General features: G+C 45.3%; 1 protein-coding gene across 1 annotated transcript in view; it reads right to left on the reverse strand.

The window, feature by feature from the left end:
• Window positions 1-205: 205 nt before the first annotated feature.
• Window positions 206-15,919, reverse strand: part of ACBD6 (acyl-CoA binding domain containing 6) — a 165,472-nt gene continuing 149,758 nt past the window's right edge. The window contains exons 7-8 of the mRNA XM_039483401.1: window positions 6,254-6,284; window positions 206-762 (exon numbers count right to left, since the gene is read on the reverse strand). Coding sequence (XP_039339335.1) covers window positions 608-762; window positions 6,254-6,284 — 186 coding nt within the window. The 3' untranslated portion in view covers window positions 206-607. The remainder of the gene's footprint in view (window positions 763-6,253; window positions 6,285-15,919) is intronic.

Here is a 15,919-nt window from a genome sequence, read left to right on the forward strand (position 1 = left end):
CTAAAAACCCCATCATCAACCATGGAATTGGGTTGGAGATTGCACTGGCTCAGTCTTTTTTTTGGTCATTTTCTTTTTGAAGAACACTTTCTGGAATGCCCCCCTCAGCTGAGTGTGCTGGTGACATCTGAAAGGCCCCAGTGCAAATAGCTTCACAGGAATCAGGCCACTACCTCACATCCAAAGACCAGAAAGGAACAACATATGACCTTGTGCTCTTTCTTTTATTTATAGTATTTGTCTGGGCCAAGGGAAATACAGCTCAGCTTCCCTCAATGGTACCACACCTGATTTCCACAGATCTCATCTGGTCACATCTGAATCTTCAGTGCTGATTGTTCACCTCTCACTAGCGTTGTCTGAGTCCCCCAACCCACCCAGAGCAGTAATAAATTCCAGAGCATGCAAAAATGGATCCTATTATGCAATGTATACTCCTTCCCATATCTCTCCTTCCAAAGACTTATGCTGGTAGATTTGCCAGGGACCCAGCCCTCCCAAACGTCATGCCCGGCTCTCAAAAAACAATGCATATTAAAGAGGGTTGGGGGGGATTATTGCCGTTTCTGTCCATTCTTGAAGCCCCGTGCTGATGCAATCCTTCTGGTTAGGTTTTGCCAACTGTGTGCTGCTGCAGCATGGAAGTGATTGCTTTACAGTCTGTCACCTCTTCAGGCAGGCAGCCTTCTTGGTCCAAGAGGGTGGGGTCAGCTCCAGACTTCAGCAGCAGCTCCACAATGTCAAAAAACTCACAGGCGGAGGCTGGAGACAAAGAGTAGAGTCAATCTGGTGTTACAATTCAGCAGTGATGGGCATTCAACAGCTGCAACATTGAATGCCAGCTGCCTCCAGGCTACAGCTCAAGCATGTACAGGGCATCCTATACTTATACTGAACATTTTCTGGTGCTAGGAAATGCCATTTTGGCTTTTGGCAACGTATGGTAAATATTGCTTTGGGGAGTAATTAGCACAAATTACTTGGATTTGGATTTACTACTGCAAGGGGAAGGGACAATACAAACTAGATATTTCTGTTGTTCCAAACCATATATCAAAGGTCAGGACAAAGAACTCTAGGGTTCCTCTGGAGTCCTGCCTCCATGAGAGCATGCATTTGCACACAGAACAAGGCAGGGCTTTTAGAGACCCCTGCTTCATTTCAAACGCCCCTTAACCCATAATGCAGCAGGAGGCAGGGCTTCTTTGGAGCCACATCGAGTTCAGAGACCATCACCTCTCTTTCACTTTCCTGCCTCAGCCCATGAACTCCCCATTGATACACACTTTCGATGTAAAAAGAAATTATATTCCAAAACTCCACCTGAGCACAAACACACCCGTACATGCAGCTTGGTGCCCATTCGCTTCCAGCACAGAGAGGGGTTACTGCTAGGTGGAAACTACCAGGCAGGCACCAACAACTCTTTTTTTCAAATTCTCATTACTCAGCCAAAACAAAACCAAATTCCACCCCCCCTAAGGACTCACTCTCTGCCAAGCTGCCACTTCTTATCCCCACCCAATTTAACACGGGCTGTTCAAAAAAGGGCCTTTTTGCAATAATAGGAAAAGAGCTGTGCCTGTTTACATCAGTGGAAGATCTGGCCCATGGATTTTACCTTAAAATAACTTTGTAGCACAGATTTCCTCTGAGACCTAAAATGTCTCAGTGCTGATCTGCCTTATGAGACTGTCAGGAGGGCAGTTTCCTGTCTGTTAATTGTTGGTTTTAATTATATTTCAGGCACTTTAACAAATTTAGCGACTTACTTTTCTATGCCGCTAGATGTAGTAATTAGTGTCTTTTACATTACACTGCAGTTTCCAACAGATCCAAGGGGACAAGCAGCAAAGTTTAATCAAAGTAAACTCGAGGTGTGATTGGAGCGTATGTTAAAACAAGGAGTGATGGGACTGATGACAAAGCAGCAGGTGGGATGCAGGAAGAGAGAGAAGTGCCAAATGGAGCGGCACAGGAGAGAGCAACATCCAATAAGCTCTCAGGGAACCTTTAGGAAAGGAACATTTCCAGAGAGCTGAGGGAGCCATGCAAGAGAACCCAATATCATGGTTTCCCATGGAGGCAAGTCTGTGTGATCCTGAGCAGCTGGTCCTGAGATGAGACATCTCAGAACCTGCATCTCCAGGGAAGTACTTACAGAAGTGACAGATCTTTACGAAATTGTCCACCTCTACACTTAAAATGCTAAAGCGGCGCTGCTGGAGCGCCTCAGTGTAGCCACTACTGATGCCAGTGGGAGGGGTTTGCCTGTCCGCGTAGGTAATCCACCTCCCTGGCGGAAGAATTTGACACCAGGGTTAGGTAGGTATAGCTACATCTCTCAGGGGTGTTGATTTTTTACACCCATGAGAGATGTAGTTATACCGATGTAAGATCCTAGTGAAGACCAGCCTTCATTCTGTCACAAATACACTGCAAAGAAAAACAGCTAGCTTTTGCACCAGCTGAGGGTCTGATCCTGAAGGGTGCTAAGTACCTCCAGCCTTAAACAACTGCTCAGCAGGTATTCAGCACTTCTTGGGACCAGGCCCAACATGAGGCAATGTGTTGGCCCTGTTGCTATACTGGGAAATCCAAGTGGTCATCAGCCCATTTCAGAAAAGCATGAACATGTCCCTGGAGCTTAGAACAGCTGCTGAATTTATGGCACCCTGGGAACCTCTATTTGTCAAGTGCCAGAGAGGTGGCCCTGACACTGGCACAGGTGAAGATGAATTTTCATTCAGCGCAGTTCGCCTCCTGACTCCATTAATCCTCAGGGTTTTGATGATGAATTTCATTTTTTTTATTTTCACTCCAATGTCCCCTCCCACAGCACAGAACGAGCAGAACAGATGGTGCTTTACAAGGAAGACAGAGTGCCCACGGGGATACAGAACCTGCCCACTCTGAAATCACGTGATTGCAAGTGCAAGGAGAAGCCTTGATTTCCTCTGGGAGACACAGAGGCAAAGATTTTAGTATTCCCTGTGGGTAGAGGGAGGGGAGCACGGTGAGGAGGAGCAGGAGACTAACAGGGCATTTACAAGGGAGACCATGCTCATACTGATCAACTCTGCAATAAGCACAAGCACCAAATGCCCAGAAGCCAGTGAATCCTACAGGGGAGCAAAGGCAGGTGGGTGCATTTGGAACTCATAACATGCAGCCCATTTGGGAGGCACATACTGGAGTGTTGCCTCCACTTAACCTCCGATTAAACCCAGGGTCAGAGCCAATTGGAACGATCCAGGATTTATAACCCATCTAGGACAGAGTTTGACACCTGCTGTAATCAGGAGAGCTGTCACCACAAGGACAGCTGTCAGACCAAAGTAACTCATAAAGGGGGATGGCTAAACCCCCCAAAACTGTCCCTGTCTTACTGTCTTCGCTCCTGGGATTTAACTACTTTGCAGTTTACTGTAAAGCTGCAACAAAAGGAGATATTGCAGTCAATCCCAAAAGGAGGCACTTTACTCAAGCTTGTGTGTCTCTGTTGCAATTAATAACCCCATTATGCAGCACCAGTAACAATCATACTTGAGAATTTTCAATAAATTCTAGTTCTAAGTAATAATCACTCGAGTCAAAACAATGTTTTAAATTAACTAGATCTTTTCAGGCTTCACGTAACATATTAGTAGTGCTACAGAATGGGGAGAGGGAAAAGAGAGGAGAAACGTTTTACAGATTGGATTCAGACACATTCAGACAGGGAGCACAGGGAGGGGAGAACATATGGAGCTAGAATGGACCTGAGTGGTAAGGCTCCAAGCAGGCATTCTTGCGGATTAGTTATAGTGAAGGAGACGGGGAGTGAGTGTATACCCAAATGGAGGAATAAACATTGCGTCAATATAGCAACTGGAGGTAAAATATTTTTCACTCTTAAAAGAATTTTTTATTCACACTATACAGGTTTTTAAAGAAAGGCTTCCTTGGAGTGCACCTATAATGGCTTTTACTCCAAAGGACACTATTGCCTTGATCATATTGCTGTCCAGAATTTTTACCTACCGTTGTTACTGTAACTTAAATAAAGAGTAGAGAAAACACAACATTTCCCTTTCCCTCTCCAGTTACTCCGTGCACTTGACGGCACTTTGTGCAAAGTCATTTTCCTGGTTTCCCCTGTGCAGTCACGGAGTTTCCCTTTTGTTTGTGTGGCTCTAAGACAAAGCAACAAGAGACCAAAAGAGACAAGGTGGGTGAGGTAATATCTGTTCTGTTACCTCACCCACCGTGTCTCGCTAATATCCTGGGACCAACATGGCTACAACACATTGCATATAAGAGATCAAAATCACATTTAAAAAAAAATGGAAAATGTGATTATTAACCACCCCCCACCCCCAACTCGGCAGGGTGCCACAGGGGCACTACTTTACTTCTGAAAACAAATAATATCATAAATATAATACAACTTGCATCCTTTGCTTCAGGCAGATACTGTTGGATAGTTTGATCATGTGGCTGAGAAAATTACCAGTAAGCCACAAAAACCCATGACCAGTTCAATCACTGTAGATGGGTGCTAGGGGTCTGCACAAGGGGAAAGGTGAGGAGTCCTCCCCAGAGGCTGGAGAGTGGGAGGGGAGATGCTACATGGGAGCTATTCCAGCCCAATGGCTAAAGTAGCCTCTGTCACCCTTGGGCCCCCTCTGCTGCAGGAAGGATTGGAAGATCCTCTTGTGCAATGAAACTGCGCCTATGGACCAGGTGGTAGGATCTGCCCCTTAATAAGGAAAGGACAAAACTCCGAATGAGACAGACAAAGAGAAAGCACAACATGAGGCTAAAAGGTGATTAAGATAGTGTTATTCAGACAGCAGAGCCACCATTGTTTGCTACAATAAACAATGACTTATTTCAATCGGGGCGATAGGAATGGCTGTGTTTGAAGAAAGAGGAACAATGGACTGTAGGTGAAGAGGCAGGTGGGGAAAAGTCACAAAGTGTCAGACTTAATGAACCCTGTGTCTGGACACCCCAGAATTTAGGTAGATTTAGATCCAGATGCAAACTCTGCATCTTGCACTGATCTCTACAATCATTTTGCTATCCTGTTCATGTCCTTTTGGTAGGGGTCTGAAGGAGGGCCAGGCACAAATACTACCCAAGTGACAGGTGTCACTAATTACACAGCGACTATAAAATGATGATGATAAATTATTTAATTTAGGAAAATATTCTGGCAGATTTATCAGCCTTTTTCCTTCATTCTCTGCACGTCAGCACTGTATGTGTATCATTTTAGCCTCTGCTTTTCTCTTTTGTATAGATCACAATTTTCACTAAAAAGACTACACAAAAAGATTTACTTTAGAAACTCAAGTCAGGTTTTTACAAGTCAAAGCTAATTACGATTCAACTGCAGCAGTGACACATGTCACAGTGTCAAGAAGTAGGAGAGATGCTGTTTGTTTTGTTAAGTGCAGAACCTCTGAGGTTGGTGCTCTCAGCGTAAGCTAGGCTTGTAACTTGTTCATTGTCAGTTCAAGCCACAGCAATCTTCTCTAAAAGAAAAATTCACTGTACTGTTTCTGCAACATCCTCCTGTCCCACATGGCTTGTCCGGAATAGGACAGCCAGTGCTCTTTGATATAATTCCTCCAACACATTACTGCAAGCAGGTCCAAAAGCCACATTTCTGGCAACAGAGATTCGCGGATATGCTACCCAGTATCCTGCATCCAGAACAGGACCACAAAAGGCTTTATACAGAAAGTGAACCACTAACCAAAAGGAAAAGGAAGGCTTCACAGTGAGATTTAAGGAAGGGAACTGAATCAGCGAGTGCAATGGAGGAAGAGTGTCCCAAACATGGGAAGATGGAGCAGCCCACGTGAAAGAAGCCCTGTTAACCATGCAGAGTGGAGAAGTCACAGATGGAGCCAAGATTGGAGAGAGAAGGTGAAGGTGGGGTCCAGACAGATGTTAGACGACAGTAAAGGTGAGAGAGGATGGGGCTTCCCTCAGTCTAGTTCACAGTATTGCTACCAGGCCAACATCAGCAGATTAATATGATGAGATTCCAAAGGTCACTTGCTACAACATCTGCACACCACTTTCCCACACTTTCCACTGGAATTTGCTGTTGGAGTTACTGGCCTGGTTAATCCAGCTCCAGTTTCTGGACAGCTCCCTGCTTCTACTTCTTCTGAAATATGCTTTACACATTATACTATTTATTTAAACAGAAAACTCATGCAGTTAATAGGCAAATGTAAATCCAAAGCCAGCTTACCATAATGCAGTGCTGTCTGGCCTTCGTCATCCTGAAAAACAAAGAAACCTGGTTTTAGAGGCAAATGCCGGTTCTAGGGGTATAAATAAGTAAATAACTAACCAGTCAGAGCAATTTATTAAATTAACTAGACAACTAGCACATGGCCCCATGAACATAAGAACATAAGAACGGCCAGACTGGGTCAGAGCCAAGGTCCATCCAGCCCAGTATCCTGTCTGCCAACAGTTGCCAATGTCAGGTGCCCCAGAAGGAGTGAACCTAACAGGAAATGATCAAGTGATCCCTCTCCTGCCATCCATCACCACCCTCTGAGAAACAGAGGCTAGGGACACCATTCCTTACCCACCCTGGCTAATAACCATTAATGAACTTAACCTCCATGAATTTATCTAGTTCTCTTTTAAACCCTGTTATAGTCCTAGCCTTCACAACCTCCTCAGGTAAGGAGTTCCACAGGTTGCCTGTGCGCTGTGTGAAGAAGAACATCCTTTTATTTGTTTTAAACCTGCTGCCCATTAATTTCATTTGGTGACCCCTAGTTCTTATATTATAGGAACAAATATATAAAACTTTTCCTTATTCACTTTCTCATCACTCATGATTTTAATATACCTCTATCATATCCCCCCCCCCCGTCTCCTCTTTTCCAAACTGAAAAGTCCTAGCCTCTTTAATCTCTCCTCATATGGGACCCATTCCAAACCCCTAATCATTTTAGTTGCCCTTCTCTGAACCTTTTCTAATGCCAGTATATCTTTTTTGAGATGAGGAGACCACATCTGTACGCAATATTCAAGATGTGGGCGTACCATGGATTTATATAAGGGCAATAAGATATTCTCCTTCTTATTCTCTATCCCTTTTTTAATGATTCCTAACATCCTGTTTGCTTTTTTGACTGCCGCTGCACACTGTGTGGACGTCTTCAGAGAACTATCCACAATGACTCCAAGATCTCTTTCCTGATTAGCTGTAGCTAAATTAGTCCCCATCATATTATAGTATCAGAGGGGTAGCCATGTTAGTCTGGATCTGTAAAAGCAGCAAAGAGTCCTGTGGCACCTTATAGACTAACAGACGTATTGGAGCATGAGCTTTCGTGGGTGAATACCCACTTCGTCGGATGCATGTGCATCGTATTATATGTATAGTTGGGGTTATTTTTTCCAAATGTGCATTACTTTACATTTATCCACATTAAATTTAATTTGCCATTTTGTTGCTAACCAGCAGTCAGAATTCTACTGAATCTTCTGCCTTTCATGGGCTCAGCACACAGTGAACACACGCAGCAACTCATCAGAATGTCTAGTTACATCACAACATCAGCGTAACTCAGTTCAGAGCACTGACACGTCTAGCTCAGAAAAATCAATGATTCTAGCACCACAGCCAAATGCGGGGTCCCTGGCCAGTCCTGCGACTGCAATGCAACACTGGAAGGAGGCTGAGTGCATTGCCAGAGGTGCTCTCCAAGCAAGATCTCTGACAGCTGTTCAGGTGAAGGCAAAGCTCCCAGGCAGCTTTTCAAAATTATTAGAGGGATAACCTCAATGTCAAAGCCAATATTTCTTCTCTCAATAAAACAGGCTCTAACAGCCAATACTGCATATATGCTACTGCTTTAGTGCAAAATGGATGCAGTCTTAGCCTCAGAATTCCTGCTGGCAATTAAGGGTAATATTTTCAAAATAGACTAGGTGACTGACTATGCTCCTAGGTGACTTAGGAGCCTTTCACTTTTGAAAATTCCCCCCTAAATCATTACTATATGAAGAGCTTTGATAGATGTGTATTATTAACACTAAATACAAATTCTTGTGCAGTTTTCAGAAGATAGTGCAAAACCGTCCCCCACCCAGCTGATCAAACAAGTACAGAAAAACATTACATCAGTCAAATTGTATTGGGCTCCGCTGAGTCCTGCGCTGTGCTCTGCTGTGCTGGTTCACGAGTGCGAAGGGGAAGAGCCACAGAGAGCCTCTTCTCCTTGTGCAAAATTCCATCATAGCGTGTGTATCTCAGCATTGTTAGAAGCACGTTCAGCTAATGGATCGGCCTGCGCAGCATACCTCCAGGGAACACAGCCGGCAAGTTCAGAGTCACGTATAGGTCTCAAAGCCGAAAAGCACAAATGCTGTCACCAGAAGCCAGTGCTTGCCAGCAGATGGTGGGTGTGCATGTTGCAGCTGCTAGAAAGAGCAGCAGCAAGCACCCCACAGTGTAGCACCCTGCAGGGTGCTTGTGTCAGATGAACCAGTTGCATCTCTGCTTCCCATTGAGTTATTAGCCACAGCAGGATCTGGCTCTGTGCAATGCTCTCCTTTACCCCCGTTTATCTGCAGAATTTTAATAATAATTTTGTCACCTTTTAATGACCATCTTCTTTGTTATTATACTACAAGCTCTGCAGCCTGTCCTGCCCTCTGAAGAGAAAAGAACTGAAAAATAAGCCAAAACCACAAAACTGACTGTTTGGAGATTTGTGGTTTCTGAGCATTTGTTAATAGACTGGAGATTGCTCCATATGTAACATTTTTCAACCTAGGAGATTAGGAGCAACTGTGTTTTAGGAGATTCTGCATTCAAGTTGGAACAGAACAAGTATTTCTGTCTCAGCCCAGGTCCACACCTAAACTTACATCTACCTAGCTAGGTTGCTCAGGGATGTGAAAAATTCACACACACCCTGAGAGATATATAGCTATCTTGGCCTAAATCCTGGTGTATACACTGCTAAACTGATGGAAGAATTCTTCCCTCAACCTAGCTATCACCTTGTGAGGGGGTAGATTTACGACTATGGAGAAAACCTGTTGCTCTAGTAAGCATCTACACTACAAGTAGTACAGTGGTGTAGTTGCAGATATGCGGCTGTAGTGCTTCTAGTGTAGACGTACCCCCAGTAACAATAATACAGCAGCGTAGGCATGGAAAAGGCCTTGTCCCTTTTCCTCTGAGTTGCTGTAGCGAGTGGAAACTTAAGAACATAAGAACGGCCATACTGGGTCAGACCAAAGGTCCATCTATCCCAGTATCCTGTTCAACAGTGGCCAATGCCAGGTGCCCCAGAGGGAATGAACAGAACAGGTAATCATCAAGTGATTGATCCCTTGTTGCCCATTCCCAGCTTCTGGCAAACAGAGGCTAGGGACACCATCCCTGCCCATCCTGGCTAATACCTAATCATGGACCCATCCTCCATGAATTTATCTAGTTCTTTTTGAACCCTGTTATAGTTCTGGACTTCACAACATCCTCTGGCAAGGAGTTCCACAGGTTGACTGTGCGTTGTGTGAAGAAATACTTCCTTTTGTTTGTTTTAAACCTGATGCCTATTAATTTCATTTGAGGAACCCTAGTTTTTGAGTTATGAGAAGGAGTAAATTACACTTCCTTATTTACTATCTCCACACCAGTCATGAATTTATAGACCTCTATTATATCCCCCCCCTTAGTTGTCTCTTTTCCAAGCTGAAAGTCACAGTCTTACTAATCTCGCCTCATATAGCAGCTGTTCCATACCCCTAATAATTTTTGTTGCCCTTTTCTGAACCTTTTCCAATTTCAATATATCTTTTTTGAGATGGGGCGACCATATCTGCACACAGTATTCAAGATGTGGGCATACCCTGGATTTATATAGAGGAAATAGGATATATTCTGTTTTACTATCAATCCTTTTCTTAATGATTCCCAACATGGTTAAATTTTTGAGTGCCACTGCACATTGAGTAGCTATTTGGCTAGGATATGTAAATTGAAACCTATAGTAGACACCACAAACAAAATAACAGAGGTAATTAAGGACGACATTCATTGACTATTCAACACTAAAGCCTGGTCTACACTTCAGAGTTAGGTCGATGCAAGTCAACGTACGTCGACCTACCTCTGTAAGTGTCTACACTGCCATGTTCCTTCCGTTGATGTAAGTCGCCCACTACTCTGACTTAATAACTCCACCTTCACGAGAGGCATAGTGCTTAAGTCAATATAGTTAGGTCCATGCAGTGTCAGGGTACGTCTACACTACGGGATTATTCCGATTTTACATAAACCGGTTTAGCAAAACAGATTGTATAAAATCGAGTGTGCGCGGCCACACTAAACACATTAAATCAGTGGTGTGCGTCCACGGCGGAGGCTAGCGTTGATTTCTGGAGCATTGCACTGTGGGTAGCTATTCCGTAGCTATCCCATAGTTCCCGCAGCCTCCCCCGCCCCTTGGAATTTCCGGGTTGAGATCCCAGTGCCTGATGGGGCAAAAATCATTGTCGCGGGTGGTTCTGGGTAAATGTCGTCAGTCACTCCTTCCTCTGGGAAAGCAACGGCAGACAAGCATTTCATGCCTTTTTTCCCTGGATTGCCCTGGCAGATGCCATAGCATGGCAATCATGGAGCCTGTTTTGCCTTTTGTGACTATCACCGTATGTGTACTAGATGCCGCTCACAGAGGCGATTCAGCAGCGCTACACAGCAGCATGCTTTTGCTTTTGCATGACAGCAGAGATGGTTACTAGCCATACTGTACCATCTACCATACCATAAATTGGTAATAAGATAATCATGGTTACCAGTCCTTTTGCACTGTACCATTTGCTGCTATCATAAGTGACCCTGGCTGATCAGCCAGGGGCGCAAAAGCCAAAATTGGGAATGACTCCCTGAGTCAAACCCTCCTTTTTGGTATCTAAAAATAGAATCAGTCCTGCCTAGAATATGGGCAAGTGTACTAGAGAACCACTGTATCATAGAACCAGAGAGCACAGCTGCTCTGTGTCAGATCCCACAGTAATTATGAGCTGTATGCTATTCACAGGGGGTGCTCCTGCAACAACCCCACCTGTCAATTCCGTTCTTCCCCCAGCCTTCCTGGGCTACCATAGCATTGTCCCCCCACTTGTGTGATGAAGTAATAAAGAATGCAGGAATAAGACACAGTGACTTGTTAGTGAGAAATGAATGGAAGGCAGCCTCCAGCTGCTATGATAGTCCAGACAGGACAGTAAGGAGTGTGGAGAAGAGGAGCCCAGCATCCCTCTGCTAGTCCAGGGGCAATTGAATCTTTTCTTTACACATGAAGGGTGGGGGCTGATGGAGCTCAGCCCCTGTTGCTATGATGACGATGGTTATCAGCCATGCTGCACCATCTACCAGGAAAAATTAGGGCCAGGCGCCCTTGATTGACCTAACTGATGCTAGTCGGCATGGTTACCAGTCCTTTTGCACTGCCCCATGTGCCAATAGGCTGATGATGAGGACAGGTACCAGTCATATTGCACCATCAGCCACCCATGGCGGGGGGGGGGAAGCAAGGATGTTGGTGTTGAGTGCTGCAGCATCGCATCTATCTGCAGCATTCAGTAAAGATAGGGTGACATGTTAAGGAGTCAAGAGAGGATTTTTTTCCCTTTCACTTCTGGGGGTGGGTGGGTGGGGTGCGTAAATTGCTGAGCTATGCCCTGACCCACCGCGGACACTGTGTTTGACCCTAGAAGCATTTGGAGCTCAGCCAAGAATGCAAATACTTTTCGGAGACTGCAGGAACTGTGGGATAGCTTGAGTCCTCCAGTCCATGAGCGTCCATTTGATTCTTTGGCTTTCCATTACGCTTGTCACGCAGCAGTGCGCTGAGCCCCTGCTATGGCGTCTGTCTGGAGATTTTTAAAAAATGATTTTGAATTTCGTCTTCTGTAACGGAGCGCTGATAGAACAGATTTGCCTGCCTTTACAGCGATCACATCCGCATGGTCCATGCGGGAGCTCTTTCTTTATTTTGATTTTTAACTGCATCGTCACCCGTGCTGATCGGAGCTCCACGCTGGGCAAACAGGAAATATTCAAAAGTTCGCGGGGCTTTTCCTGTCTACCTGGCCACTGCATCCGAGTTCAGATTGCTGTCCAGAGCGGTCAGTGGTGCACTGTGGGATACCGCCCGGAGGCCAATACCGTCGATCTGCGGCCACACTAACCCTAATCCGATATGGTAATTCCGATACTAGCGCTACTCCTCTCGTTAGGGAGGAGTACAGAAACCGGTTTAAAGAGCCCTTTATACCGATATAAAGGGCCTCTCAGTGTGGACGGGTGTGGCGTTAAATCGGTTTTACGCTCCTAAAACCAGTTTAAACGCCTAGTGTAGACCAGGCCTTAGTGTATACTGTGCAGTGTATAGTGCTTATACTGACTATTGCTGCCTTTCAGAAGCCATCCCACAATGCCCCACGCTGGCAGTTCAATTGGAGCAAGCGCTCCTGATGAGGATGTGCACAGCCGACACAAGAAGCGTACTGTGGACATGTTAAACCAATTCAATTACTGTGTTGGCTGTACGTTGACGTAACTTAGGTTAACTTAATTTTGTAGTGCAGACAAGCCCTAACAAGACAACAGATCAGATTCAGAGCCACAAAGAGGTTCTCAAGCACACATTTGCTTTGGAAACTACAAAGACTGCACTGACTTCAGCAAGATATTGGAAATAACTGGAGATGAAGAGGCGGGCACAGTACAAATGAATTATTGGAAAGGCAGAGCTTAATATATACAGTGTGTGTGTGTTTTGGGGGAGGGGATGTGGGTTATACTAACCAAATGAAAAGAGGTGAATTGAAGACTTAGGCATTCTGGAAGAATTCCCTTCAGATATAGTACAAATAAGCTCAACAACCTCAAAACTACTTACTGCAGTGGTCACCCACCCATCGAGTGCGATCGACTGGTTGATCCTGGAGCCTCTGCCAGTCGATCACGATCTCTGGGTCACTAAAAGGTGGGTGACACAGCGGGGCTCAGGCAGGCTACCTGCCTGCCATGGCCCCATGTCACTCCTGGAAGCAGCTGACTGCTGGCACGTCTCTGCAGCCCTGCGCCCGGCCCCTACTCCCAGCACCATTTCCACAGCTCCCATTGGCCGAAACGGGGGAGAGGGTGGTGCTTGTGGGCACGGGCAGCGCATGGAGAGCCGCTACCCCTCTCCTCCCCAGGGGCTGCAGAGATGTGCCAGCAGCCAGACACTTCCGGGAGCATTGTGGGGCCATGGCAGGCTGGCAGCCTGTCTGAGCCCCGCTGTGCTGCTGGCTGGGAGCAGTCTGTAGTAGGCGCCTCCTGCACCTCCACCCTCTGCCCCAGACCAGAGCCCCCTCCTGCACCCAAAGTCCCTCCCAGAGCCCTCACCCCATCCTGCACTCCAAAACCCCTTGCCCCTGCCCAGAGCCTGCACCCCCTCCCGCACCCCAACCCCCTGCCTCATCCCGGTGAAAGTGAGCGAGGGTGGGGGGAATGGAGTGAGCGGGGCGGGGCCTCGGGGAAAGGGTGGGGCAGATCCCAGGTTGATCTTAAATTCAAAAAGTGATCTTGTGCACAAAAAGGTTGGAGACCACTGACTTACAGTATATGTCACATGGTAACAAATGCTATATACTTTTGTTCTTATTCCAGAGATCTGCATAAAATGTTGTTCCATGAGACTCTCACCAAAGCTGGGTTCTAAAGACACTTGTTTGGAATTTATTATTCCCAGAACCGAGTTTAAATCCCAGCCTCAGAGAGGCTTTTCTTTAATTAAAATGTTATTTTTAAAAGAACTTTTAATTCATTGTTCTATTATTTACACTGTGGTTTTTCCCGAATCTGAATGCTAGCCAAATGCTATTCCAGGTTAGAGTTTTTAGATTTTCGGCTTATGACTTTTATTTTCCCCATGATAATTTTTAATCCAGTGAAACTGAAAAAGCCTAAGCTATGGTTGCTCATTAAGGGCCTTGAAATTCCCTGACTGCTCCCAATCTCTCTCTGATTTGTCTTCTTGTGGCACCATGGCTAATGAAACTTGTGTGTCCAGCTGCTATGTGCTGGAGAGACATTGTGCTTGACTTAAGATACGGCAATTCTGATCCTTCAAGTTAAGGTGCGCTCCCACCTGAAAACTAATTACAGATAGTGCCATGGACATATGTATCACAGTTCTAGTAGGGGAAATAACATGATATGATTATCATCTAATATTATTAGCCTTCCTGAAACACTCATTGTTTTACAATGAATCAAGACGTACAGAGGCATTCTTAAAATTAACCCTAGCCGGTCTTTTTAATGCAGCGATCTACACATTTTCCAGGAGCGTGGGCTGCATCTCAACCTGCTGAAATATGTGTAAGCACAAAAAAGCCACTAAGTAATTACAATGCAACACAAATGTTACTTTTACTGCACAATGGGCCAGACTGTCCCTTGTCATAGTGCCCAAATGGGCAACGGAGGCTGGCAATGACGACCTGCCAAAGAGATGAGAGCAGATTGCACCAGACAGTGCAGCAGGTTCTACCTACTATGCTTCCTGGGACTCTGGGAGGAAGGGTGACCACTGAGCCGCAATGTCTCTTCTGGCATGGTGGGGTCCACTCTGCCCTCTATTTCTTGCTGAGGTTAAATGCCACAAACTAGTCCGGAGAGCTTTACATTCGCTAGCAATTTGATAATCCTCTTTGTGAGCTCCGCTAGTAAGTTATAAACACATCTGCAGTTATAATTCACTTGGATATTATTTGTCATAAGTTTTCAGGTGAAAGGACTATAAAAGCTCTGCAATGGCTGCCACTATAACCAGCTGTACAGGACCACAGCTGTTTCTGTGTGATCCTGACAGGAGGCCGCTGGGTCAGCACCATGGGAGATTTGCAATCCTAGTTTGAAATCTGTAACAAGGAATACATACAACCAAATGGAAATGAATGCTGTGGAGGAGTAAGTGAAAGATTTTACTAATCTGCTTTGCAACTAGACTCAGTTCATTTTTCTCCATTTAAATTGATTTTGATTTTTATTTGTTTGTTCCATTTCAAGTGACCAAGCCAGAGGAGGGATGTTTGTCACTGTTATTTATATCCCGCTCCCTCTGCTTTAGCTTAAAGGATTGCCTAAATGTAATTTATATGGAATTGTAACTATGCACAAGACTGAGAGTCTATTGATAAATGCTGAAACTGGTAATTTGCTAGAAATTTATGTCGATACCACATGATCCCAAACTGTGGTCCACAGAAATCTGGTTGGTCACATACCACCAGTTCCCCCCGCCATTTTCTGTCTCCTAATCCACATTAAAAGAAGCTAAAATATATTAATTCCCTAATATTTGCTTTCCATGTAAGCGGCTGTGATCTTCTACCTGTATATCATTGTGTAAGATTTTGAATAGAGTCACATGAAAGTCAAAGGTTGAAAAAAAGAAAAGAAAAAAAGAGAAGTCAACAGAAAAGACGGTTACTCACCGTAGTAACTGTTGTTCTTCGAGATGTGTTGCTCCTATCCATTCCAGTTAGGTGTGCGCGCCGTGCGTGCATGGCATCTTGGAACTTTTTTACCCTAGCAACTCCGGCGGGCCGGCTGGCGCCCCCTGGAGTGGCGCCGCTATGGCGCCTGTTATATACCCCAGCCGGCCTGTCCGCTCCTCAGTTCCTTCTTGCCGGCTACTCCGACAGTGGGGAAGGAGGGCGGGTCTGGAATGGATATGAGCAACACATCTCGAAGAACAACAGTTACAACGGTGAGTAACCGTCTTTTCTTCTTCGAGTGATTGCTCCTATGCATTCCAGTTAGGTGATTCCCAAGCCTTACCTAGGCGGTGGGGTCGGAGTGAGACGTGGCGGAGTGTAATAC

This window comes from Mauremys reevesii, linkage group 8 (genome assembly GCF_016161935.1).
Source record: "Mauremys reevesii isolate NIE-2019 linkage group 8, ASM1616193v1, whole genome shotgun sequence".
Lineage (NCBI taxonomy): Eukaryota > Metazoa > Chordata > Testudines > Geoemydidae > Mauremys > Mauremys reevesii.